Genomic DNA, 26,718 nt, shown 5'->3' with positions numbered 1-26,718 from the left:
GCATCGACAATTTGCATTTGTTCTATACCACTAGCTACTGTATATTTATAACAAGAAGCAGCCATGGTGACTGTCACAACAAACTGTGCACTATCAGATCCGTTGCCTGGAGACGCCTCGTCCACACACAAATTCGCAAATCTTTAATGTCAGGAGGGCCCTGCAACATTGGAGCGGTGGCTTTGCGCGCCCCTCCTCGCTGTCAGTCAGATATGTCCCTAGATAATTTACCTATCATGTTAATCATAGGCTGCAGAAGAGGCCTTTATCACCGCCGGGCGGTCCGTGCTCATGCCTGACAGTACTGGCGCGGGAGAGTGGGCGCGCGCCCCGCCCCCTCTTGGTGCGTCAGCTCCTTCAGGAAGGCCCACTGGCGTTATTGTTTATCCCTTGAGCTTCAGAAGAGCTGTCCGAGCCAGGAGTCGAGCCAGCAGTGCAGTGCTTAATTTGAGCCTGTGTTTTCAGGTGCTCAGCACCAGCACCTAATTGCCAGCACCGGGGCTTATGACAGTCTGCCACATGGTGGCGCTGTCTGGCTAATTTAGGTATTGGCGACACAACAGCTGTGTGTGATGGGTAGTAGCTGTGTTTGTACTGTCATTTCCAACTGGCAGGGGCAATGTGTGGAGCAAGCTGCAGTGGCCTCCCGAGGAGAGCCCCGGCACTTAGTGGTTTACAAATTAAGCACTGCAGCAGTGTTGGAATGAGTCCAAATACAGCCCGAAAAAGAGATGCAAATGCTTTCGAGGTAGCTCATGGGTACGGTGTATCAGCGGGTAAATGCACCTCTTGTAGGCCTACTGGTGGCAATCCAGGCAATGGATACACTGCTCCGGCATAAGGACATGCTCTCACTGGGGTTACCTTTATCAGGTGTGCCCACCGTGGAACATCACCAGGCGTCATGTAACAGAACAAATGTAGCTGACGCGCAAACACAAGAGTGTGTGACTGCAGTGGTTTCAAACCACTGTTTTGTCTTTCACAGACAGTGGACCCAGCCTTAATTTGAGGAGGGGAACAGGTATCACAGTACAGGTGGGTGCAGTCTGTGACTCCACCTGACAGCATGAAGTACCTGGGGGTCTCTGGGTGTTGCAATTCCAAGGGTTGCCCTGGCTCTGTGGTGTTCGCTATGTGGTTCCCAATTAAGGCACCTCCCGACTCATTTGCCTTTGCACCCATGGTCGTAATATGTTGTGGACACTGCAACAAAAGGTGTTCTCGAATTTGCATAGTGCCACGCTGTCATGCAAATGAGGTAACGTACCTTGGGATCTCAGAAATGGGAACTGTAAAAAGCTCATGAAGCCCATGTATTTCAAAAGTGGTAGGTGTTAAAAAAAAACGGCAAAAATCTCTGTTTTGCTCCTCGGGCACTTTCTTTAAAATGGCAGTGAGATGTTACATTGTCTCAGTGTTGTTTTACGGATTTTTTTGGCCCCTGCTCAAAACAACATTAGGTCCACTTGATATCAAACAACACTGATTCTGCTTTAAAATTTCAGAAACAGGAGCACACAAAAAAATTGAAATCGGCCTTGTCGAGTGTTCCAAAAATCCTTAAGATGACTCTGGGTAGAGAGAGTCAGAGATAGAGGTAGACAGAGTGAGGGAGAGAGTTGGAGAATCAGAAACAGACTTAGGCAGAGAGAGAAAGAGAGTCCAAGAGAGAGGTAGGCAGAGAGAGAGAGTCAGAGACAGAGGTAGGAAGAGAGAGAGGAAGAGAGGGAGAGTCAGAGGCAGAGGTAGGAAGAGAGAGAGGAAGAGAGGGAGAGTCAGAGGCAGAGGTAGGCAGAGAGAACGAGTAGGAAGAGAGAGAGGAAGAGAGAGAGTCAGAGACAGAGGAAAGCAGAGATAGAGGAAGAGAGGGAGAGTCAGAGGCAGAGGTAGACAGAGTGAGGGAGAGAGTTGGAGAATCAGAAACAGACTTAGGCAGAGAGAGAAAGAGAGTCCAAGAGAGAGGTAGGCAGAGAGAGAGAGTCAGAGACAGAGGTAGGAAGAGAGAGAGGAAGTGAGAGAGAGTCAGAGACAGAGGTAGACAGAGTGAGAGAGAGTCAGATACAGAGGTAGGCAAAGAGAGAGGGAGAGAGTCAGAGACAGAGGTAGGAAGAGAGATAGGAAGAGAGAGAGAGAGAGTCAGAGACAGAGGTAGGCAGAGAGAGAGGAAGAGAGAGAGAGTCAGAGACAGAGGTAGGCAAAGAGAGAGGGAGAGAGAGTCAGAGACAGAGGTAGTCGGAGAGAGGGAGAGAGAGCGCCAGAGACAGGTAGGCAGAGTGAGGGAGAGAATCAGAGCTGAAGGTAGGCAGAGAGAAAATCGGAAATAGAGGGAGGTATAGAGTGGGAGAGAGAATCAGACATAAAGGTAGGGAGACAGAGTTAGAGACAGAGGTAAGCAGAGAGAGAGGGGGAAGAGAGAGTCTGACATAGAGGTAAGCAGAGAGGGAGAGAGCCAGAGAAAAAGGTAGGGAGAGAGAGAGAGAGTCAGAAATCGAGGTAGGGAGAGTCAGAGATTGAGGTAAGTAGAGAGAGAGGTAGAGGTAGGCAGAGAGAAAGAGAGGGAGATAAAGATTGACAGAGAGAGAGACAGTCAGAGACCGAGACAGAGGCAGGGAGGTGGAGAGAGTGAGTCAGGGATAGAGGTATGCAGCAGAGAGAGGGAGAGAGAATGCCAAATATAGAGGTAGGTAGAGAGAGGAAGAGTTAGAGTTAGAGTTAAAGGTAGGCAGAAAGAGGGAGAGAGTCGGAGACAGATGTAGGCAGAGAGAGGTAGGGAGAGTTAAAGATAGAGGTAGGCAGAGAGAGGAAGAGAGAGAGTCAGAGATAAATTTAGGCAGAGAGAGGGAGAGAGGTTTTTGAATGAGAAACAGAAAGGACTGAGTTCTAATATAGAGAAAGTTCGCCTTCTCAGGGGGCCCTTGGAGGGTGGCCCCTGGGCAGTTGACCACTTTGCCCATGCCTTACAACGTCTCTGCATTGCCTTATTGCTATGAAAGGGGCCATAGAGGTATCGAAATAAGCAGTCTCCTGTGAAATAAAGCTATGCATAATTTCAAACATTCTATTAAAAAATAATTTTTGTCAAGTATTACTGACCGAAATCCAGAGTAAAACTGTTTTGAAATATACACAGCCCCAAAACAAAGAAGTACTTGCAATGCAATAGGTCTCGCATTTACGAGAGATTAAACTATAGGCATTGTAAATAACGAGAGATTGAACTATAGGCATTGTAAATAACGAGAGATTGAACTATTGGCATTGTAAATAACAATGCCAACAACTTAAACTCTCGCAAATGCGAGACCTATTGCCAGTGGCGGCCGGTGACATTTGAAAGTGGTAGGGCGTAAACTAATTGTTGTATTGCACTGCGACAAGCGAGCTTGGCGAGCGCACCCGAACAATCTAAATGTTTGAAAAAAGGGTGGACAAATGATGCATTTTCAAGCAAATGTGAGGAAGCAGGAAGGTTAATAAAGCAATTGTGAATCTGTTCTAACAAAGACAATGACTGGCAAAACTGTCAGTCTAACTGGATGCATATCAGGCGCCAGCCTACCACGTTCTCTGTCTATCTGTGCCACTGTGTGCTCTTCTTTCACAGTAGGTATGTGGTTGTTCTACGGCCATTGATGCTCTAGGTCTTTTTGCAGTGATATCTCAGGTCTTTGTGTGGATGTGAGCATCCTGCCCTGCGCTCAGTGGGGGAGCAGGCATCGACTTAGATGAAGACTCCTGCCAAGTCAGGCTGAGACAGAAAGTGTGTGTCCCTCAGGAGGAAATACTCCATACGTCATGAATGACGGGTAAAACTTACAATGGCTGAAAAGAGCGGGCCCGTTACTCTTCGTCTCGCTCTCTATTGTGCTTGAGGTCTGCTAAACATGCTAAACACCTAAGCAGTCTCTAGCCGGAACGAAGAATAGGTTTCATTATTACTGTGGATGGAAAGTGTAGACGTACAGCAGGTGCCTGAATACAAGGAAGCAGCTATTTCTCCTGTTAGGACATAATCACAACAACACTACTCCCATCTCACTTGCTCACCAGACTAGGAGATGTTGCATGGATTTGCAGTTTTTAGATAATAAACCACGTGTAAATAACAATGCTGGGACCTATATTACCCTGAGGCATGGACTGTTTCTTACTTATCAATTCTGTTCATTCGAATGAGCTCAGCATTTACAAAGAGCATTTGAGCATTTTTTCAAACTAGTTGTGTACATACATTGTTTTGGCTCATTTTGTATCTTAAGTCAAATTTGCACTTTTGTAATTTTCTTTTAAAAAGTTAACAAAGCTTTTATGACACAAGTTTGTTGAAATAAAGCATATACTGCTACTACTACTACATTTACAAAGAGCACATGTTTTAAAAGGCCAATATGTGCAAATTAATTACAATACACATCTGGACCATATAATACATTCATATACACCAAACATCATCCACCCATCAAATGTTAAAGCATTTTTTTGAAAAACTGTAGATTTTTTTAAATATGGGCCCTGACTCGAGGAATGACACCTCACCTGAAAAGGCCACAGCTAACAGAAACAAGACACCTCAGCTACAAAATAAACCTGGTGATAGTTTAGTTATTCATAGAAAGCCCTGTGTAAAGAAATGGGCATGAGCATTACTTGTTGACACTCTCAGTAGAAAGTGCAGAGCGATCCTGGAATCTAAACTCCCCCTTCACCGTTCTACACAGGCTCAATGATGTATAATCAGAGAGGAAGTGAAAGACACAATAGTGCAGCCATCTCTGCAGGCCCAGAACACTAATACCACACCACGAGTTTATTTGCCTCTGGATGGCTGTGGATTTAATGCACTACAGTAAGAGAGCCATACAGCAGGCCTGGCCTTCTATACTTCTTATGAAAAAAAGGAAAGCAGCTTTCATCGAGGCAGGAGAGGCCCTTTTAGGTACGCTGCTGCTAACGTTTCATTGCCACTGTAGCATCCTTAGCAACCAAAGCTGAAAGTCCGAGACAACATAGTTTGGATTCCTCGGCCCCACACCCTTAAAATAAGGAACGATGCACACTATAGGAACACCAGGAGAACACCAACCAACTGCAGCAGTAAAGGTATTTATTTTATGAAATAGCGCACACGCTTAATCTGTGCGCTGTGTGCCTGCATCCCTCTCCCCTCCCCTACATCCTTCCAAGCGACGACACCACCCTAAATAGGCCAATATAAGTTTTTTTAAAAATGCCCGCCTGGGCCTTGCCTTGTGAACTGCCCACAACAAGTCAGTCGGTGCATTGACAGTCCAGTCCAACTGTCCTTCTCCCTCAGGACAGCAACCTGCAGTGAAATGATGATTCAGAGCCTGAGGACCGACCACCTGGCCTGCGATGCCTCAGCTCTGAATGCATTCTAGATCGAGTACTGTACTGGTGACGTGACGCCGTAAAATGGCAGCTGCTTCCACAACTCCAGCTCTCACTGCAGACTCACACTGCGCAGACTCGGATTGCTCTGCTTCCCGCCTGCCACACCCTTTCCCATCTCCTTACAGGGAAGGGTCCCACCCTCGCCCTTTAAGGAGTTGGGAAAGGGTGGGGTGAAAAGCTCTCCACTTTCTGATTGACATGGAGGGTTAGCGATCCCGGGCTTGTATTTAAAACGCCCGGGGCTAACTTTACCTCCACGCCATCAGGGGGTGGAGACTCCGCCTTGCATCCTGGTTTTTGCCGAGCCGATGACATCACAGCCTTCAGGGCTGTGAGGTTTTCAGCCGGCAAAAACCAACGTAGGCTTCTTTGGGCCCGCCCGGGCCGTGATGTAAATGGAGAGACTGAATCAGTCATGTGACGTAGTCACGTAGCAGAGGTATTGGTGAGTGTTCAAGCAGTTATATTTTACATAACGACTGAGGGTAACAGTAGTGTAGACTATAATAAAGCAGTACTGCAATGAATAACGTTTTTTATTACATGATATGAGCTGAGCACTTTGTAACGGGGGCGGAGCCCCGACGCCCATGAAGAGAAACCGCCACTGCCTATTGCATTGCAAATGCTATTTTAAGAAAAGCTCCCCATGCCGTACTTACACATTAATGACAACCATGCCCCTTCCTTTAGGCCCGGCTGGTCTAAAGATACCCGGTAATCAGGGGTATTGCTTCAGGGGTTGTTTGGGGTATTACACTGCCCAAATAAATGCATACTTGGCCTTGTAGTTGGGTCAGGAGTCCTGTGTCGGGTCTCCTATGTCTGTGTCGGCTTTTGTTGTGGTTCAAGAATATAAGAAAAGCCAGTGAATCGTAAAATAGAAAAGAGAGAGCCTGAGATATAGATCTGCTGTCTGAATTTCAAAATGTGAAACCAGATAACCTGGAATCAATTCTGGATTCCCTGCTTGTCTAAATTGTGTGATCTTAGCCAAACATTTTATTTCAGAGCCTCTTTTTCCTTTATTATCACGCATGAGAGCACTTTTAAATACTTGAACTCAGAATGTGCGCTGAACTAATGTAAATGTAAATGTATTGGCATTTATATAGCGCACTACTTACCCGTAGGGTCCCAAGGCGCTTCGACCGCTGCGAAACCCTTCCTGGCTTCCCTGAGAGATGGTCCCTTAATGGGTATCTCCAGGGTGAGACCAGGCATCCCCGGCGGTCTGGTGGGGCCGTTAGTGAAGATGAGGCAAGCTAATGCCCAGAGTTGCCGAGTGTGATTGCTGATCAGAGTGGGCACCGAGGCGAGAGAATTATCGAGTCCGCTGACCCTGGTCCAGAAACCTGCCGCGCCGGGAATCGAACCCTGGTCCCGGGCCGTCCTCTGCTCTCGGGTCTGCCGCCTCTAACCAGTGAGCCACACTACTTCACTAGCAACTAGCAACTCTCATGATTGATTTAATAGATTATAATGTTGCTCCATATACAGTAACAATATGGACCGCCGCATCTTGCCACTTACTGGCCTGTCCCATAAAGCTGCAGCAGCAGGACAAATTAAAATGATAACATGAGTTATAATTTTTTCCCCCTTAACTTTACTGGTAAAAAGCAGTGGGGCGATGCTCCTACGCCTTAGCTGAGGAGCCGCTACTGCTCAAAAGTGTAAGTTACCTTTATGAACCAGGCCCATATAGTGACTTGTTTACCCCAAACAAATAGTAAATCTGCACCCATAGAAGTACTCCTAGAATAGCGGCAAATGTATTAAATTTTGTTAGTCACAAACATTGGCAGTAGAAGTCTTGGTAAGCTGCGGCAGTCTCTGATTTCCAGGGATACTACTGGCAATCAAACACCCGGAAGGTGATGGGATGAATGCGTGCAAATAGTCCAACCAGTGGCAAATGCTTGTGGGTAGCATTCAAACTCATTGTTTTTCTACCACGCTAGACAGAGGCCCACCTAAGGTAAATCCGAAGTGACCCTGGTCCTCCTGGAAACAGACCGTTCCGAATCCTAGTCACCTCATCCCTCGATCCTTAAGCCTACTGCCTTTTTAGTTGGAAAATTTGAGATTCCCACCCCCGAATCGCACTGACTAAGCTACGCCCCTACCGGTAATCAGATTATGATTCCTCACTCCTCTTGGAATTACCGGTACCTTGGGCAGCTTTAAATTTGGGAATGGGGACAGTTACCTTGGATTACACGTTAATGGGGAATAACATGTGGGAATCATTGTTTCCATGCCAATCCCCTTATGTTTTTTGTACATTTTACCTGCTTGCTTTCAGCAGGTGAAGTCTCTGAGCGAAATAATAGAACCTGCAGTTTATGATAGAAGGAAACGAACTGTATTTCTTTATTATAATAAAACAACAGATCCTGTAATCCTGATGGAGTCAGTCACTACCATTACCACCACCGCCTGGCCTTCTGGGGCACTCATAGTGAGGACCAAAGTGATGTATGTCACAGGAACTGAAAGTGAAACAGAGGAACAGAAAGCGTAAACAAAAGTCATTTTCTCACATATGCCCAGTGCTTAATTTGAGCTGGTGGTTTCCGGTGCTCAGCTCTGGCACTCAACACTGGCGCTTTTCATGAGCACTGGTTAAGCACCTTTGAGCCTCCGCGGAGACTCGCCCCTGGTTTCCCAGCTCCGAAGTTGGCAGTTCTGGCCATTACGCCATATCCTCTCCCCACTTCCATGGTTAGTAGTTGGTTCTGTTTTAGGCTAATTGGAGAAATAGGAGAGATGAGCTGGTGCAAGCTGCCTCCTGACGAGAGCGCCGGCACTTTACAAATTAGCCACTGCATATGCCCTTGCTTTTCATACCCATACAGTTACTTTTTTAATCTGACATTTAGGGCCAAATTTCCATGTGTTTACGGATTGCTATCTAAATTCATTATGTGTTTTATGCCAATAGGTAGCACAAACGACCATAAAAAAATATTTGTGCATACGAAGTAGAATTCACGCATAAGGGCTTTGCTGAAGCCACCCTACTTGTCCAGAAAGTCTGCCTGCCTAGGGGGGGCTTTTCCTTAAAGTAAGTCCAGATGGAAGACAGGAAAAGGGGGGATTAGCATCTTGTCGAGTGGGTTGGCCTCGCATAATCATCCACAAAGTCAGAACCCTGTGGGTATTCACCAAAGACTTTTGTGGTGCTTCCATCCTGGAAACAAACTAGATCCCTCCAAATGAAGGAATGTGTTTCCAAGGTGGGAAAGAGAAGGGGGCGCCACATTATTTCACGGAGGTTACAGAGACTGGGAGATGTAGTTTCTCCCTGGGGATAATATATAATCTCTAGGAAAAAAGGGTATAAATAGGCTACTCGCACACACTGTCAAATAATCCTAAACAGAATGATGTTTCACCCTTGGCAAGCTGCCTGGGGAAGGCTTGTGAAATTCTGTCTGCAAACTGTATGTGAATTCTACAAATGTAAAAAAAAAGAGTAAATCAAAACAAAGACATGAGCTGGTACATATAGCTATACTTATTTTTTTGTGCAGGCACAAACGCATATTTTTAAGGGTTTGTGCAGGCCCTAAGCGCCTCGACGTGATTTGGCGTACTATAGGCACTATGCGAAATGTGCCCTATGTTTATAGACCCTCATTTTATATAGCAGGTTAACACTCCCAGTTGTTTGATTATAATAAAGAAATACAGTTAGTTTCCTTGTATACCCATAGCCAGGGACACTGGAATTTTTCTGCATAGTTATGGGTTTGCTAGATAATTTGCTGCACAGCACCCACATACACCTAGGGGTGACAGGGCTGTGCAATGCAAATGCATATTGATTGATTTTTATTTTACATCATTAACAGAAAAATTATTTCTATCTGAAACTGATTAAAAGTTACTAAACACGTGTCGGCACGTGGCCCCGTGCCGCGTAATGCCCTTTGCAAAGGTTGACTGGCCATCTCTTAATTGCATGTTGCTGTATTGGGTGTTAAACTGGTACTAATAAAGCGAAACCTTTGCCCAGTGTTACCATGGGTAAAAATGGCAAAATACTGTCTCGTAATGTGCAGCATTGCGACAAATAATGTGCCTTTGCTTGCCGCATAATCTAATCTGCACTGCCACATACTTTGGTCCTCCCCGGCTGCGTAACTCCGGCGTCCATGGCTATAATCATTCCATTACGTTCGACATGCAAGCGCCTAAACGTCCATGGCTACTTCTAGGCTCTTGCTCCTTCATATGCACACATTCTGGACACTACACGCAGGGACGACACATGCCACGTTGACGCCTCATCCATAGCTGTTGCATTTCGGAACACTCGTGGAATCTTGAGAATAAACATTTTTGAAATTCCACGTGGAACCCATTGTTGGCGTGCCTTAAAATGTTGCTGCAACTGCGCCCAGAAATGCCTGCCACCAGCTGCTCGCTGGACACCAAGTGGCGCCCCCTCCCCTACCCCCGGCGCCCACCCACTCAATTCGCGGTTTCGGCAGCAGTGTTTATTTTGGGTCTGCTATACCTTAGAAATGCGGCTGGATCCGAGCGGCCGCGCCGTTATTTCGGGCCCTTCCATGTGTCGCGCAGCGCTGGGAGCGGGTGCGCGGTTCGTGCGCCAGTGCGCAGTGCTGAAGCCTCTCTCTGCGCGCATCCATGCGCCCTCGGGTAGCTCTGCTGTCCGGAGGCGCTCGCAGGCCCATGGATGGATGAGACATGCTGGATATTAACCGATGCACGCGCTGATTGAGAAGACCGGAAGCCAGCGTGTTTTTCTGACGCATATTTCCTCTCTTTTTTTCCCGCCCAGATTGAAAATATAGACACATGCCTGACTTTCCTGGCCGCGAAAGGAATCAACATTCAGGGGCTGTCCGCGGAAGGTATGTAAACATCTGTGTTTTTTAAATGTACCACTTGCTGCTTAATGTCATGTATGGTATGTTTATTCAATCATAATGTATGATATTGGCACTCGCGCCTGTTCAACCTATTTTACAGAACATTTTATTGCGTGTAATATAAAGTACTAAGAATTGCGAGACTTTTTTCTTTATAAAAACTCTGGACCTGAATTAGATCCCAGCGGGCGGGTTCGGGTCGGAGGGATATCCCGTCCGCCAAGATATAAATCCCATAATATCCTACGGGATTTCGAATTCAGCGGACAGGATACCCGTCACTGTTGTGACGTAGAAACCCGTCTGCCAGTATCGAAATCAGGCCCTAAGTTTCTATGTGGCATTCTATGCAGCGCTCCTTCCACTTCTAAGCGCTGTATATAACAGGTGTTACTATCACCCAATTAAGTCATACTTAATTTACTAACCTTGGAAGGATGTACCAGTCTTGACGGGATTGATACTTGTGACCGCTCTATCACAGCGTGTTTCAGTGGCACTTCTGCGGCTCATTGAGCCACTTACCAACTTTACCCACTTTGTAGCCCCCTGAAACCCTTCATTCTTGTTGAATATCTGTTTTAGCTGTTTAACTTGAAGGAAAGTGCCTTAGCAACTGCATTAGGTTGAAATGCAGTGAGTACGAGCTATGCAGATGTGTGCAGTGAAAGGGACACCAGCTAAGGAGGTCTGTGCTCAAGTGTTCCATGCCCGTTGCGTTGCGTGTTCAGCTGAGGTGTGCAGGAATAAGTGGTTTTTGAGGGTTTGTGGGGCCCACTAAGAGCAGGATTTGGTAGGTGGGTGGGGTGTCAAGTTCATAGAATTGGTGCACAGGAGGTGCCCCTGGCATGGACTGCCAGGTATCTGAGATGCATGGGACAAGGGCGAGGAGGAGCACAGCAAGTTACATGTCACTATGGAACTGTGGGGGGTCTGTTTAGGAGAGATGTTGGTGTTCCAGGCAGATACTTAGGCCCAGATGTATCAAGGCTTTTGCGACTCGCAAAGGCCGAAAATCGCAAAATTTTGGCCTTTGCGACTCGCAAACGGCCGATTTGCGATGTTTCATATGTATGAAAAAATCGCAATTTAAGGAATCGCAATTATTTGCGATTCCTTATTTTGCCATAGCATTTAAGGAATCGCAAATTTTGCGATTCCCTAAATGATATGTATGACACATTTTTGGATTGCGAATTTGTGTTAAGAAATTGCAGTTTACCACCAACTTGTAGTTGGTGGTAATTTGCGATTTCTTTTAAAAATGCCCTAATTGGCATTTGTGAGGGTGGCATGTGACACACATACATGCCCATAGGGCATGTATGTGTGCCACATGCACACACATGTAGATTTCAGGGGTGCATCAGGGTGTCTTTGAGACACCCCTGCACCCTTGAAATAATTCTCAAATTGCGAATAGCAAATTGCGAATTCGCAATTTGAGAATTATTGCGCTATCATTCCTATGGGCCTCCTGGCCCATAGGAATGCATTAGAAATTATTCGCGAATTCGCAAATTGCGAATTCGCAAATAAAGAATAATAAGAAATCGCAAAATAATTGCGATTTTGTACATACATACCGTTTTGCGAATTCTAAATAGCAATTCGCAAAAAATCGCTATTTAGGATTCACAAAACGGATTTTTGATACATCTGGCCCATAGCCCTTAAAGCTACCTTCCAGACATGATGCTACAATGGGTCACCAACCAGACATCCTCAAACCAAGGGGCGCTCTGGAACCCTTATTGTTTGGGATTGTTGATGAGGCAGGATGCAGGGCTCCAGGGTACTCTCTTTTCTGCCGGAATGCCCCTCTCTGATGAAGGATAAGTAACCTGGACAGAAAAAGTTACAAATATAGTTGTGTGGGACACCTTTTGTATTCGTAGTAGAGTCTGACTTTTTGGCAATCCTAAATAAATCCCACTAGGGTGATTTAAAACAGCCACACTGTAGATGTATAAAACTACTCCTTTTTAAGTTTTACACATGCATATTGTGTACTTCTAGGCCATCATGGGAAGGTAAAAATGGGCGTTCTCCCCCCTTTCCGCCATAGAAAGGAACTTGTGCTTGCCTTTAAGAGCAGTAAGTGTGTGATTCCCAGGCATGGGACAACTTTCAAAATGTTTGTAAATATGATCAAAGGTTTGATTTTTTCGGTGTTCCATGCATTTTGCTGGCCCCGGGTCCGCATACACATAACACTTTTGAGTAAGTGCAGTGCGGGATTTGAAAATCTAACTTACTCTGTGAAACAAGAAATTTGTAATTGCATTTGAGTTTTTAGTGCATGTACGTTACGCTTAGGTGAACAAAAATATTTGTGAATTGGAACCACTGATTTCTAGGCAGCTTGCCCACCACCCTCAGAATGCCAGTCAGCAGAAAATGAGCAGCGTGACATCCGCCAAGAAATCGGTGAACCCCATAGCAGTGCATTTGTTGTGCACTGTGCGGGGATCTAGTTCCTCTCTTCATTTCGCCAGGCGTCATTGAAAATATAGACAACCCGGGTGCAGGCCTGCATGTCTGTTTGCTCTGAGATTTGTTCATCTGAATGGTACTGGAGTGCGCCGTGCATGCCTTAACTTGAACCCAAGTTTCCTCGGAGTGGAAACTGTAAAATAAACACAGCGCTTACAATCTCTTACCTTCCGATTGTTTCCAGGCCTCTTGAACTTGAACTCAGCAATGCTTGGTATTTCAGCTTTTGTAGACAAACCTCAGGAGAGCCTGTGCCTATAACTGTCAAAAATGACACAAAGAAAGTACGCAAGCGATCCAGGTGAACATGAAGGCCCTGTACTTTTGAGAGCTTTCGCATTCCATTTCCCACGGTCCATTCAGGTGGGTGGGCGAGTGAGGTCAACTGGGTGTCAGGTGCAGGGTGACTTCCCAGGGTGTGGACTTGACAAAACACCAAGGCAGCCATTTTGAAAAGAACAGGGTGTAATAGTGCTGCCAATGTGTGTACTTGTTTATTAAATGCCTATCCAAACGTTATTTCTTCACAGTTGTTTCAAAGAGTTCCTTTTAAAAATGGTCAGACGTTATGTAAACATGCATCTGTTCTGAATGTTGTATGTTTAGTATAAGGGTGTAGTGGCGGGTGTGTGGAATGAGTTATCTAAGCCTGCGTATTACATACCCATGAGATAGGGGACGAAAGAATAATGGCCACAGGCATCAGTAAGAGGGCAGCCAGTGCAGCATCGAAGACATTTCAGTCAGTCAGCGGCCTAGCCCTCTGTGGACTGGCACCGCCGGTTGTATGGGTGGCACAGCAATTGTGCCAGCCTGTGGCAGTGTCTCCAAGGTCAGGCAGGAGGTGATTTTCAGTCTGGTGGCCAGGCTTTGCAGTAGTAAAGGGTTGAACCAGACCTTGGTCAGAGCTGTGGGTCTTCGGATTAGCAGAAGGGATAGATGGAGGGGACGCGGTAGGTGACAGTCTTGTGACATAGATGCACAGAGGATCTCACCTGTAAGGTAGAGTCCTCTCAGACTGAGCCCCCTTTTTTGACTTAAGTCTCTTTCAGTTTTCGAGCTGAGGTGTGTTTATTCTGGTGGACTCTGTGCTTCGGTCACTGCAGAGAAACCACTCATGGAAAGTGAAGACATGCAGCAGCTAAATACTGTATTTAATTTTAATACTATTACATGTATAACATGTTTATAGATGCTTTTAACCAGTCATCTTCAGCCATTGGTCTCTTATTGTGTCATTCACATTTTTACTTTCACCCATTACAACACAGAGCACGAGGCAGTGGGTCAGCCCACTTCAGCCATTGGCTAACTTCAGTGTGAAAAACTGCATTTTTCCCTGTCACAAGGAGCACATCCACACTCAAAGTAGTTCCCCTCAAGTGCTTCTAATTCAATGTGTGCTTTTTGAGACCTCAAAATATATTTTTGCTTTAGCCAATATTTGTTTTGGATTGATTGAGCGCCCAGGAGCTTCCCCAACAAGAACGTTTTGCAAAACAAATTACATAACAAAAAAGCACCGGCAAAGCCAAAAGGCTGTCAACGAACACAAGGCCTATTATTTTACTTGTGTTTTTTTCACCATATTCATGTTGTCACGGGTATTCCCAGACTACGGCAATTTAAATCTTACCAGAGGCTTTTTGGGCTCCCCTTTCAATGTCACTGTGCCGGCGCACGACCCAATGAAGGAAGCAGCAACACCAAGCCCTGGGTTGGGAGTTAAGAGTGTGGGATCGAATCTCAGCTCCGAGTGCAGGCTGTTTGTGATCTTGGCAGCTCGTTGCTTGCTGTCGTTCTCAAATCAGCTGGTAGCCTGGCATTGATTAGCTGCGGTCTCTGCTAGTAAGAAGCTCTGTTCCAACCACACGACTGACTCCATCAAGAGCATCATTTGCACGGTAAGGAAAGCCTGCCGGCTCCTGTGCCTGTGGTCAACATCTCCTATTTAAACCTGCCTGCTCCTCTGGTTAACTGGCTGCTGCCAAGATCCATATATTCTGCAGTACATACCGGTGACAAACTCAAGCTTTCCTTATGCTTTTTCAGTATTTCTTTCTGCAGTGATTGACCTCACTATGGTGTTTGGTTAGAATGACCTGGTCGTTGTCAAATCCTCGCTTTCAGTTGTCGTTTATGCCCTTAGGATATGGCTATTCCCAAGCCACTTGGAGAAATAAGCACCGAAGAAGCCAATCTTTTATGCTTTTGCATAGTGATAAGGCCTCCCCCAGCTTTAGTAAGACATAGAGCCACCTTATAGGCACCATCACTGCAAGCTTCTCTCACACTCAGAACAGGTACCTCTTGGGCACCCGTAGATTGCTTTTCTGACACAAAACTGGTACCAGCAGCAGGGCCAGAGCTTAATATGTGAAAATATAAGTGCCATGGTCCAAGGTCTGCCACTGCAGCTGGCACTGCCCTCCTCTCCTGCCACTGCTGCCAAATGCCAGCAGCAGCAATGCTCACTAATTATTCACTTAATTTAGTGTGACATTTTGAACAATTCCTTGTCACCCAAAGCTTTAGTGAAAGCCTGGAAGTCCGAGTTCTGTATATGTTTATTTCAGTATATTTAAATAGTTAAATATTCTACTAATATGCTTTGCTAAAAAATGGACAGAGAGAGAACTGCCATGTGGTGTACTCTCATAAATAAGGGCCTGTGTTAAAAAACAAGTGCAGGTGCTGAGTACTGGCAAACACCAGCACAAATTAGGCACTGAGCAGGACAAGCTTCCTGCGTAAAAAACAGGAATATCTTGTGCACTGCTCTGCAAGCTTCCAATATACACACATAGAGATTCTTCAGTAGCAGTGCACATTTCTCGTGCACACACCAAATCATTAGTGCACAGGCACTAGTAATGTTACGGAGGACAGGAAAATTGGATGTTGCACTCCCCACCCTGATAGTTGCCCAGGTGCAGACATGAAGCGATGGGTTGGAGGGCGGGTGATGGACTGGCTAAGAGGGGGCTGTGGATGTCAGCCTGGGCTGGGTACATGCAGTGGGTGCTCCGTAGAAGCCTTGCAGTAGTAAAGGGTTGCACCCAAGTCTTGGTCAGAGCTATGGGTCTTTGGAGCAGCGGCGGGGGTGGATGGAGAGGGCGCAGGAGGCGACAGTCTTGTAACATATATGCAGAGCGAGTGCCTGTTGCCAAATGATCTCTCCTGCCGGGTGGGTAGAGTCCTGTCAGACTGATCTTGCCTGGAGAAAGAGCCTCCTTTCTAGCTGCAGTCTCCTTGGTGAGGGCTACTGTAGTTTTCAAGCTGCCTCCGGCTGTGGGTTTTCTTCTATAGGGCCTGCTGTACCGGTGGTATATCTTCCTAAGGCCCTGCTGCGTCCTGTGGGTTATCCTCCTTAGGTCCTGCTACATCCTGTGATTTATCCTCCTATGGACGTGCTGCATTCTCTGGTTTATCTACCTACGGCCGTGCTGCACCCTGTGGTTTATCCCCCTATGGACGTGCTGCATCCTGTAGTTTATCCTCCAGAGGCCCTGCTACATCCTGTGGGTTTTCTTCCTTAGGATCTGTTGTACATGTTGTATATCTTCCAAATGCCCTACTGCATCCTGTCATTTATCATCCTTGGGTTCTGCTGCACTCTGTGGTTTATCCTCCTAAGGCTGTGCTGCAGCCTGTGATTTTCCCTCCTAAAGCCCTGATGAATCCTGTGGTTTATCCTCCTTAGGTCCTGTTGCATCCTGTGGTTTATTTTCCTTAGGCCCTGCTGCATCCTATGGGTTATCTTACGAATACCCGTCTACATCCTGTGGTTTATCCTCCTTAGGTCTTGTTACATCCTGTGGGATATCCTCCTATGGCCCTTCTGTATCCTGTGGTTTATTCCCCTAAGGCCCTGTGGTTTATTCCCCTTAGGTCATGTTGCACCCTGTGGTTCATCCTCCTAAAACTGTGCTCCCTCCTGTGGGTTATCCTCCTAAGACTGTGCTCCCTCCTGTTGTTTATCCTCCTAAGGCCATGCTTCACCCTGTAGTTTATCCTCCTATGGCCGTGCAGCATCCTGTGGTTTATCCTCCTAAGGCCCTGTTGCTTCCTGTAGTTTATCCTCCTTTGGCCCTTCGGTATCCTGTGGTTTATTCTCCTGACGGCCCTGTGGTTTATTCCCCTTAGGTCATGTTGCACCCTGTGGTTCATCCTCCCAAGACTGTGGTCCCTCCTGTGGTTTATCCTCCTGAAGCCATGCTTTACCCTGTAGTTTATCCTCCTATGGTCGTGCTGCATCCTGTGGTTTATACTCCTAAGGCTGTGCTGCATCCTGTGGTTTATCCTCCTATGGCCGTGCTGCATCCTGTGGTTTATCCTCCTAAGGCTGTGCTGCATCTTGTGGTTTATCCTCCTTCGTTCCTGTTGCATCCTGTGGTTCATCCTCCTAAGACTGTGCTCCCTCCTGTGGTTTATCCTCCTAAGACTGTGCACCCTCCTGCGGTTTATCCTCCTATGGCCGTGCTGCATCCTGTTGTTTATCCTCCCACGGCTGTGCTGCATCTTGTGGTTTATCCTCCTTAGGTCCTGTTGCATCTTGTGGTTCATCCTCCTAAGACTGTGCTCCCTCCTGTGGTTCATCCTCCTAAGACTGTGCTCCCTCCTGTGGTTTATCCTCCTAAGACTGTGCTCCCTCCTGTGGTTTATCCTCCTAAGACTGTGCTCCCTCCTGTGGTTTATGCTGCTAAGACTGTGCTCCCTCCTGTGGTTTATCCTCCTAAGACTGTGCTCCATCCTGTGGTTTATCCTCCTAAGGCCATGCTTCACCCTGTAGTTTATCCTACCATGGCCCTGCTGCATCCAGTGTTTTATACTCAGTATGTCCTGTAGCACCCTGTAGTTTATCCTCCTAAGGCCGTGCTGCATCCTGTGGTTTATGCTTCTGTGGCCCTTCTGTATCCTGTGGTTTAGTATCCTAAGGCCCTGTGGTTTTTCCCCCTTAGGTCATGCTTCACCATGTAGTTTATCCTCCAATGGAAGTGCTGCATTCTCTGGTTTATCTTTCTAAGGCCGTGCTGCACCCGGTGGTTTAATCCTCTATGGACGTGCTGCATCCTGTAGTTTATACTCCAGAGGCCCTGCTACATCCTGTGAGTTTTCTTCCTTAGGATCTGTTGTACCCGGTTGTATATCTTCCAAATGCCCTACTGCATCCTGTCGTTTTTCATCCTTGGGGTCTGCTGTACTCTGTGTTTTATTCTCCTAAAGCCGTGCTGTAGCCTGTGGTTTTTCCTCCTAAAGCCCTGATGGATCCTGTGGTTTATCCTCCTTAGGTCCTGTTGCATCCTGTGGTTTATTTTCCTTAGGCCCTGCTGCATCCTATGGGTTATCTTACGAGTACCCTTCTACATCCTGTGGTTTATCCTCCTTAGGTCCTGTTGCATCCTGTGGGTTATCCTCCTATGGGCCTTCTGTATCCTGTGGTTTATTCTCCTGAGGGCCCTGTGGTTTATTCCCCTTAGGTCATGTTGCACCCTGTGTTCACCCTCCAAAGACTGTGCTCCCTCCTGTGGTTTGTTCTCCTGAAACCATGCTTCACCCTGTAGTTTATCCTCCCATGGCCGTGCTGCATCCTGTGATTTATCCTCCTTAGGTCCTGTTGCATCCTGTGGTTTATCCTACTAAGACTGTGCTCCCTCATGTGTTTTATCCTCCTAAGACTGTGCTCCCTCCTGTGGTTCATCCTCATAAGACTGTGCTCCCTCCTGTGGTTCATCCTCATAAGACTGTGCTCCCTCCTGTAGTTTATCCTCCTGAAGCCATGCTTCACCCTGTAGTTTATTCTCCTATGGCCGTTCTGCATCCTGTGGTCTATCCTCCTAAGGCTGTGCTGCATCTTGTGGTTTATCCTCCTTAGGTCCTGTTGCATCCTGTGGTTTATCCTACTAAGACTGTGCTCCCTCCTGTGGTTCATCCTCATAAGACTGTGCTCCCTCCTGTAGTTTATCCTCCTGAAGCCATGCTTCACCCTGTAGTTTATTCTCCTATGGCCGTGCTGCATCCTGTGGTCTATCCTCCTAAGGCTGTGCTGCATCTTGTGGTTTATCATCCTTAGGTCCTGTTGCATCCTGTGGTTCATCCTCCTAAGACTGTGCTCCCCCCTGTGGTTCATCCTCCTAAGACTGTGCTCCCTCCTGTGGTTCATCCTCCTAAGACTGTGCTCCCTCATGTGGTTTATCCTCCTAAGGCCATGCTTCACCCTGTTGTTTATCCTAGCATGGCCCTGCTGCATCCAGTGTTTTATCCTACGTATGTCCTGTAGCACCCTGTAGTTTATCCTCCTAAGGCCGTTGTGCATCCGGTAGTTTACCCTCCTATGGCCCTTCTGTATCCTGTGGTTTATTATCCTGAAGGCCCTGTGGTTTATTCCCTTAGGTCATGCTTCACCCTGTAGTTTATCCTCCTATGGATGTGCTGCATCCTGTAGTTTATCTTCCTATGGCCGTGCTGCATGCTGTAGTTTATCCTCCAGAGGCTCTGCTACATCCTTTGAGTTTTCTTCCTTAGGATCTGTTGTACCCGGTTGTATATCTTCCCAATGCCCTACTGCATCTTGTCATTTATCATCCTTGGGGTCTGCTGCACTCTCTGGTTTACCATCCTAAAGCCGTGCTGCAGCCTGTGGTTTTTCCTCCTAAAGCCCTGATGGATCCTGTGGTTTATCCTCCTTAGGTCCTGTTGCATCCTGTGGTTTATTTTCCTTAGGCCCTGCTGCATCCTATGGGTTATTTTACGAATACCCTTCTCCATCCTGTGGTTTATCCTCCTTAGGTCTTCTTATTTTATTTATTTTAAAGTTTTATATAGCGCGAACAAGATCTTTGCAGATATCAGAGCGCTTTACATAGAAGGGTACATGAGGGAACCTAGTCAGACAAGTAAATCAATATATCACACAGTACAAATAGTACAAATAAATGAGTGCAAAGCCAATCATATGAATAATAAGACAATATGAATAATAAGACAGTAATATGAATAATAAGAGAGTATGAATAATAAGACAATAATAAGACAACTCAAACAAATAAGTAAAGGGGTCAAACATGTAGTTCAGATCGGTGCAGGGTGTTAATAGGATTCGAGAAAGTAGTTCAAGTGTATTTAGCCATGAGGATAGCTTTTACTTCTTTTTTAAAGAGTGTAGTGGAGGATATAAGCCTGGTTTCGGGAGGGAGTGAGTTCCAAATTCTAGGCGCCATTCCCGAGAAGGAGCGCTTGTATGTTTTTTCCTTCCGGAATCTTCGAGGTTTCAGCAGAAGATTGTTTGTGCCTCTCGTGTTTCTAATTCCCCCAGAGATTGTCAGTTTCTGAGCAAGGTAGCCGGGTGAGTTTAGGTGTACCGCCTTGTGTGTCATGCAGGCGATTTTCAGATGTATTCTGGCTTCAAAAGGCAGCCAATTCAGGGATTTCAAGTCAGGGGTAATGTGGGAGTGCTTTTTTGACCCAGTGAAGAGTCTCGCTGCAGCATTTAGAGAAGCTTTTAGTGGTGCGGTTGTAGTTAGTGGGAGTCCGCAGAGGGCGGTGCTGCCGTATTCAATTTGTGGGATGACTAGTGCTTGTACTGCAGTTTGGAAGACTTTGGCTGGGAGGTAGGGTTTAAGTTTCCTCAGAGTATTGATCTGGAAGTTCGCTCCCTTTGTCGCCTTGCTGATATGTTGCTGCATGCTGAGATTGGTGTCGAGTGTTATGCCTAAAGATTTTGCTGAGTCCACGATGGTGGGTTGGACATTGAGTGCGGTTAGGTTTTTAAGCCAATGTTGAGTGGTGGATATCTTCGCTGGGGGTGAGATCAGAAGGAACTCTGTTTTCAGGGCATTGAGTTTGAGGTGATTGTCGGCAAGCCAGGATTGGGTGTATCTGATTGTTGAGTTCAGGAGCAGGATGTCATTGGGTGATTGTAATTTGAGGTAAAGTTGAGTGTCATCGGCGTACATGTGGAAGTGAACATTGGATGCTTGTAGCAAGGTGGTGAGAGGTTCCATGACTAGGTTGAACAAAGTTGGGGATAGAGAGGATCCTTGGGGGACGCCTAGCGTTACAGGTATTGGCGAGGACATCCGGTTGTTGCTCTTGAATTTCTGCGACCTGTTGTGAAGAAAGGAGGTGAACCACTTGAGGACAGTTCCAGATAGGCCCATTCTTGTGTTTAGTAGTTCTAGTAGATTCTCATGTTTAACGGTGCCGAATGCTGAGGAGAGGTCAAGAAGGATGAGGAGGCAGGTGTCGTTTTGGTCTAGCATTTGAAGTGCGTCATCAATTATGTGAGTCATAGCAGTTTCTGTGCTGTGTCCGGCTCGGAAGCCTGACTGGTGAGGGTTGAGGAGATCGAATTGCTCAATGTGTTTAGTCAATTGTAGTTGTGCGCATTTTTCCAGCAGTTTGGCGAGAGTGGGGATATTGGTGATGGGACGGTAATTATTGAGATCAGAGGGGTCGGCTGTTGGTTTCTTTAGTATAGGTGTGACCTGACCAATTTTGAGGGAGTCAGATATGCTTCCTTGTTGGAGAGAGCTGTTGATGATTTTAGTCCAGAGAGGGAGAAGCAAAGGGGTAAAGTCTTTTACTGCGCAGGCAGGGAGGGGGTCCGTGAGGTGATTGGATGGTTTCAGGGTGCTGAGTAATTTGCCAATTTCTTCTTCCGAGTATGTGCCAAAGGTTGACCATGTAGCATTGTTTTTTGGTTCAGTGGGTGCTAGGCATTGGGGTTTGGAGTAGAGGCTTGCGTCAGTGAGGAGATCGCTTTTTATTTTGTCCGTTTTTTGGGTAAAGAAAGCAGCGAAGTCTTCACAGGAGGGTGCCTCACGCCCAGTGTTGAGTGGTTGTGGTTGCTCCTTGGATTGTGACTTGATTAGCTCAAACAGTTTTCTCGGGCGGTTTTTTGCTTGGTCGAGTTGGAGGCTGAAGAAGTCCAATTTTGAGCGTTTTATTTTCCTGAAGTAGGCGTTTCTCTTTTTCTTCAGATCTTTTAGGTGCATTGCGGAGGGAGCTGATCTCCAGGTCCGTTCTGCCATTCGCATGTCTCTTCTATCCTCGTTGAGACTCCCGTCGTACCATGGTTTGGAGGTTTTAGTAGAGACTCTTTTTAGGTGCATAGGTGCAGCCTCATTAATTATTGAGGTCATAGCGTTGAGATAGTGGTCAGTCAGAGTTTGGACGTCCGTGGCGCCTGTAGGTGGGAGTAGGAGATTGCAACTGTTAGGGGGCAAAGAGCCTGGGTTGAGCTTTTTCGCGTCTCTTTTCCAGACTTTGGGCTTGGGGAGTTGAGCCGGGTTGACTTTGACTTTTTCATTGATAAAGAATGTGATAATATGATGATCTGACCAGTCACAGGGTTGGATGGATTCGAGTTGGATAGAGTCCTCTTTGGAGATGATCAGGTCTAGGGTAGAACCTTTCTCGTGTGTCGGGCTGTTGCAAATTTGGGTGAGGTTAAGGGCATCGAGGAAATTTTTAAGACTATTTACCACCGCGTCGTTGCGGTCATTCCAGTGGAGGTTGAAGTCACCAAGGTATATTTGGGTGAGCTGCCGTCCGGAATTGGTTGAGATCATATCCATGATTTGTTGGGAAAAGGTGAGGTTGTCCCTGGGTGGGTGGTAGATGCTGTGAAGAGAGCATATCGGTTTGCCCTCACTAATAATGTCGAGGCAGATGTATTCCCAGGATGTTGGGGATGGTAGGGATGTGGAATTGACTTTCTGAACAGAGAGGTTGTCCCTGTATATGCATGCGATTCCACCACCTATTTGGCCTGTTCTGTCGAGCCTGATAATGTGGTAGTTGGGAGGAACCAGAATGTCCATTATGGGTGTCGAAGATTCAGTTAGCCACGTTTCAGTCAGGATGATTAGGTCAAGGTCCCGCGATAGGAGGAGTTCAGCAATGGCGGCGGAATGTTTCGTGGCCGATCTGCAGTTGAGAAGAATGCATTTGAGACGGGGTGTGTAGAGGGTGTTAGCTGGTTCTATCGAGAGAGGGACTTTTCTAAGATTATTGGGGATGGAGAATCTGCTGTTTAGTGTGGGTGGTCTAAGGGGATTTGGGTGTATCGTGGGAATGTTGCAGTGTGGGGTGCTTGTGTCAATTTGGGGGGCTGGGTCATAGGAGCGGAGAAGGGTGAGTGTGTCGAGGTCAGAAGAAGAGTTGTGGGTGCGGTGAGGGCGGTTGTTACGATTAGGAGCTGGGATTGAGGTCAGATTGGGGGATAGCTGAGTGCGAGAGTTGGTCGGATGGGTGGGGGACAAGTTTGGCGGGGGGTGTAGGTGTGTGAGGGTTTGCAGGGGCGATGCGGGGGACGAGGGTAGTAGCGCCTATGAGCAGGGATTGACGCCAGGTGTGGGGCGTGATGAGGGTGGGAGTCCGCCGGCGGAGTAGGGGACAGGTTGGTATGGGGGGAGGAGGTGGGTGGGGGGTGTGTGGGGTGTGTGGAGAGTAGTTCTTTGATGGCGTGAATGTCTTCTTTGATCTGAGTGAGGCTGGTCGTGATGTATTCCATCGTAGGGTAGGTGGTGGGAGTGGCAGTCAGTGGTGAATGGTTGACCAGGGAATTTGTGTGCAGGTGGGAGGGAGGGCTGGTGTTCGAGCAGGTCTGCGTTGTGTTGGTGTGCGGGATGGAGTTAGGGAGGTGAGTAGTTTTGGGCGGGAGGGGTGTGGAAGAGGTAGGGAGGAAGTTGGCGTTATGGTTTGATGGCATTGGTGGTGGGCGGGTGGGTCAAGGTGTAGGCTGGGAGACTGGTAGCCGTGGTGGGTGTGTAGGGAGGGTAATGGGGGCTGAGAGTAGGAGCGGAAGTGAGATTGGAGATGGTCCTGTTGAAGGGAGGTGGGGTTAAATTAAGAGAGGGGGTATGTTCTGCGACGTTGGTTAGAGGGTAATGAGGACTGAGGAAGGGGCATATTGTGGGTTATCCTCCTATGGCCCTTCTGTATCCTGTGGTTTATTCCCCTAAGGCCCTGTGGTTTATTCCCCTTAGGTCATGTTGCACCCTGTGGTTTATCCTCCTAAGGCCGTGCTGCATCCTATGGTTTATCCTTTTAAGGCCCTGTTGCATCCTGTAGTTTATCCTCCTTTGGCCCTTCTGTATCCTGTGGTTTCTCCTCCTAAGGCCATGTTGCATCCTGTGGTTTATCCTCCTATGGCCCTTCTGTATCCCGTGGTTTATTCTTCTGAGTGCCCTGTGGTTTATTCCCCTTAGGTCATGTTGCACCCTGTGGTTCATCCTCCCTAGACTGTGCTCCCTCCTGTGGTTTATCCTCCTGAAGCCATGCTTCACCCTGTAGTTTATCCTCCTATGGCAGTGCTGCATCCTGTGGTTTATCCTCCTATGGCCGTGCTGCATCCTGTGGTTTATCCTCCTAAAGCTGTGCTGCATCCTGTGGTTTATCCTCCTAAGGGCATGCTACACCCTGTGGTATTTCCTCCGTCGGTCCTGCTGCCGTACCCGTCGTTTACCCTCCTTAGTTCCTGCTGCACCCTGCGGTTTAACCTTCATCGGTATTTTTTTATTTATTTATTTTTTTAGTTTTATATAGCGCAAACTTGACCCAAAGGTATGGGGTTTCAGAGCGCTTTACATGAGCACCAGTTGCGTTACAGACGAATACATTCATTTCTGTTAGGCACCGGGAGATGAAGTGATCTTCCCAGAAACACAGGATGCTGAGCATCGATGCCGAGACTCGAACCCGGTTCCCCAGATTGAGATTGACCGCCCTAGCCTCGTCTTGCTGCAAAGTGTGGCTTGTGATCGAAGACTCTGCTGTGCCAGCTGGTTTGTCCTCCAGAGACCCCGCTGCACCCTCTGGTTTGTGGCATCTTCAATGGCTCCGCTGTGGGTACCTCGTGGTGGCTCTTCCGAAAGCCCTGCTGCAGCTGGTGGTTTGTGCTCCAAAGGTTTTGCTGCACCTTCTGGTATGTGGCTGCTCCTTCCGGTATGTGGCTGCCCCTTCCGGTATGTGGCTGCCCCTTCCGGTATGTGGCTGCTCCTTCCGGTATGTGGCTGCCCCTTCCGGTATGTGGCTGCTCCTTCCGGTATGTGGCTGCTCCTTCCGGTATGTGGCTGCTCCAAAGTCCATGCTCTGCCCCCTGGTTTATCCCCCAAAGGCTGTGCTGTATCCTGTGCTCTGACGGGCCCTGCCACACAGGTGGCTCCTGTCCCACAAGACCCTGCAGCACCCTCTGATGTATCCTCTTTAGCTCCTGCTGCAAAAGGCGGCTTGTGCTTGAAAGACCCCGGCCCGCCTTACCCCATGCTTTGTCCTGACTGTGCCGCATCCTTTAGTCTTGTGTTGTTCAAAAGGCTTTGCTTCACCCTCTGTTTTGTGGCTGCTCCAAAGGCCATGTTGTGCCCTCTGGTCTACCCTCCAAAGGCTCTGCTGTATGCTGTGGTTTTGCCTCCTATGGGCCTGCTGCATCCTATGGTGTATCCTATGGGCCTGATTCATCCTGTGGTTTATCCTCTTACTGGCCTGCTACATCCTGTGGTGTATACTCTATGGGCCTTCTGCATCCTGTGGTGTATACTCCTAGGGGCCTTCTGCAGCCTGTAGTTTGCCTCCAAATGCCCTGCTGCATCCTGTGGTTTACACTCCTATGGCCCTGCTACATACTGTGGTTTATACTCCTTTGGGCCTGCTGCATCCTGTAGTGTATACTCCTAAGGGCCTTCTGCAGCCTGTAGTTTGCCCCCAAAGGCCCGGCTGCATCCTGTGGTATATCCTCCTTTAGGCCTGCTACATTGTGTGGCTTGTGCTCCAAAGCCCTACTGTATCATCTGATGTATCTTAAAAACTTGCTGTACCCCCTGGTTTATCCTCTAAAAACCCTGCTGTACCCTGTGATTTATCCTCCAAACCCTGCTGAACCCCTTTGGTTACCCTTCAGTACCCTGCTGTACCCTCTGGTTTTGCTCCAAAGCCCTGCTGTACCCTGTGATTTATGCTTCCAAGTCCTGCTGCAGTCTGTGGGTAGTGACTGTTTCAAAGGCTCTGTTACTCTGGTTTATGCTGCACTAAAGTTGAAAACATCAAAGAAACCTTAGGAATACCCCCTATTAAAACCAAAGCTACTGTGTCTGCAGCCGAAGTCCTTGGTGTCTCCACACATAAAAAGAAAGGAAACAAACATTTGCAATGCAATAGACTCGCATTTACAAGCGTTCGAGCTATTGGCATTGTAAATGACAATTACTTTTATTTATGAGCTATTTTTAAAACAGAGAAATAAAAGGCGTTGTCATTTACAACACCAATAGTTTAAACTTTCATAAATACGAAACCTATTGCATTGAATAATGCGTTTAGAACCTGTGCTATAAAGAATGTTTTTTTAAGTGTTAGGAGAGAGCGTGTCCTGCCTGCAACAGCAAGCAGGGAAAAGCTATTTGAGAAAATAGTGCTGGAGGCTGTAATTAAAGCCTACCAAGTAACAACATATATAACAGGGGGTGCCCTCATGGAAGGTTACAAAATGAAACAAGGCGTTACTAAGAAGGGACTACTGAGTCTACTGACCAATGAACAGCCACAGTTTACAAAGGACAATGACACAAGCCAATGAAAAATATGGGCGGAGTTTGTGCAAAGCTTCAAGTCCATACCTGAATACAGCATGGCTCGCGCTGCCCAGGCTCAACCTAAAAGTGTTCAAAATCAGTGTCGCTCTCCGGCAGCAGCACGCTATTGGTTTACATGTATTGGAGTGCAATGTAAAGCCCAATGCTTTCTGCCACATGCTGTCTTTTAATTTTCGTTTGTCATTACATTACATGAAGCTTCCTTGCAGCACACCTTGAGCAGGGTAAATTAGAGCTGCTGTGACTGTCACTGGTGCCCCAGGGGAACGTGTCTGAGGCTATTCCTGTACATTGTTCACGATGACTTCATT

General features: G+C 47.2%; 1 protein-coding gene across 9 annotated transcripts in view; it reads left to right on the top strand.

Moving 5' to 3' along the window:
- NAV2 (neuron navigator 2) overlaps positions 1–26,718 on the top strand; it is a 669,134-nt gene that overhangs the window by 251,851 nt on the left and 390,565 nt on the right. For all 9 annotated transcript variants that reach the window (XM_086959512.1, XM_086959519.1, XM_086959517.1 and 6 more), the window contains exon 4: positions 10,229–10,301. In XM_086959512.1, the coding sequence (XP_086815638.1) occupies positions 10,229–10,301 (73 nt within the window). The remainder of the gene's footprint in view (positions 1–10,228; positions 10,302–26,718) is intronic.

Source organism: Lissotriton vulgaris, chromosome 2_2 (genome assembly GCF_964263255.1).
Source record: "Lissotriton vulgaris chromosome 2_2, aLisVul1.2, whole genome shotgun sequence".
Taxonomy (NCBI): domain Eukaryota; kingdom Metazoa; phylum Chordata; class Amphibia; order Caudata; family Salamandridae; genus Lissotriton; species Lissotriton vulgaris.
This window is presented reverse-complemented; position numbering and strand designations above follow the sequence as displayed.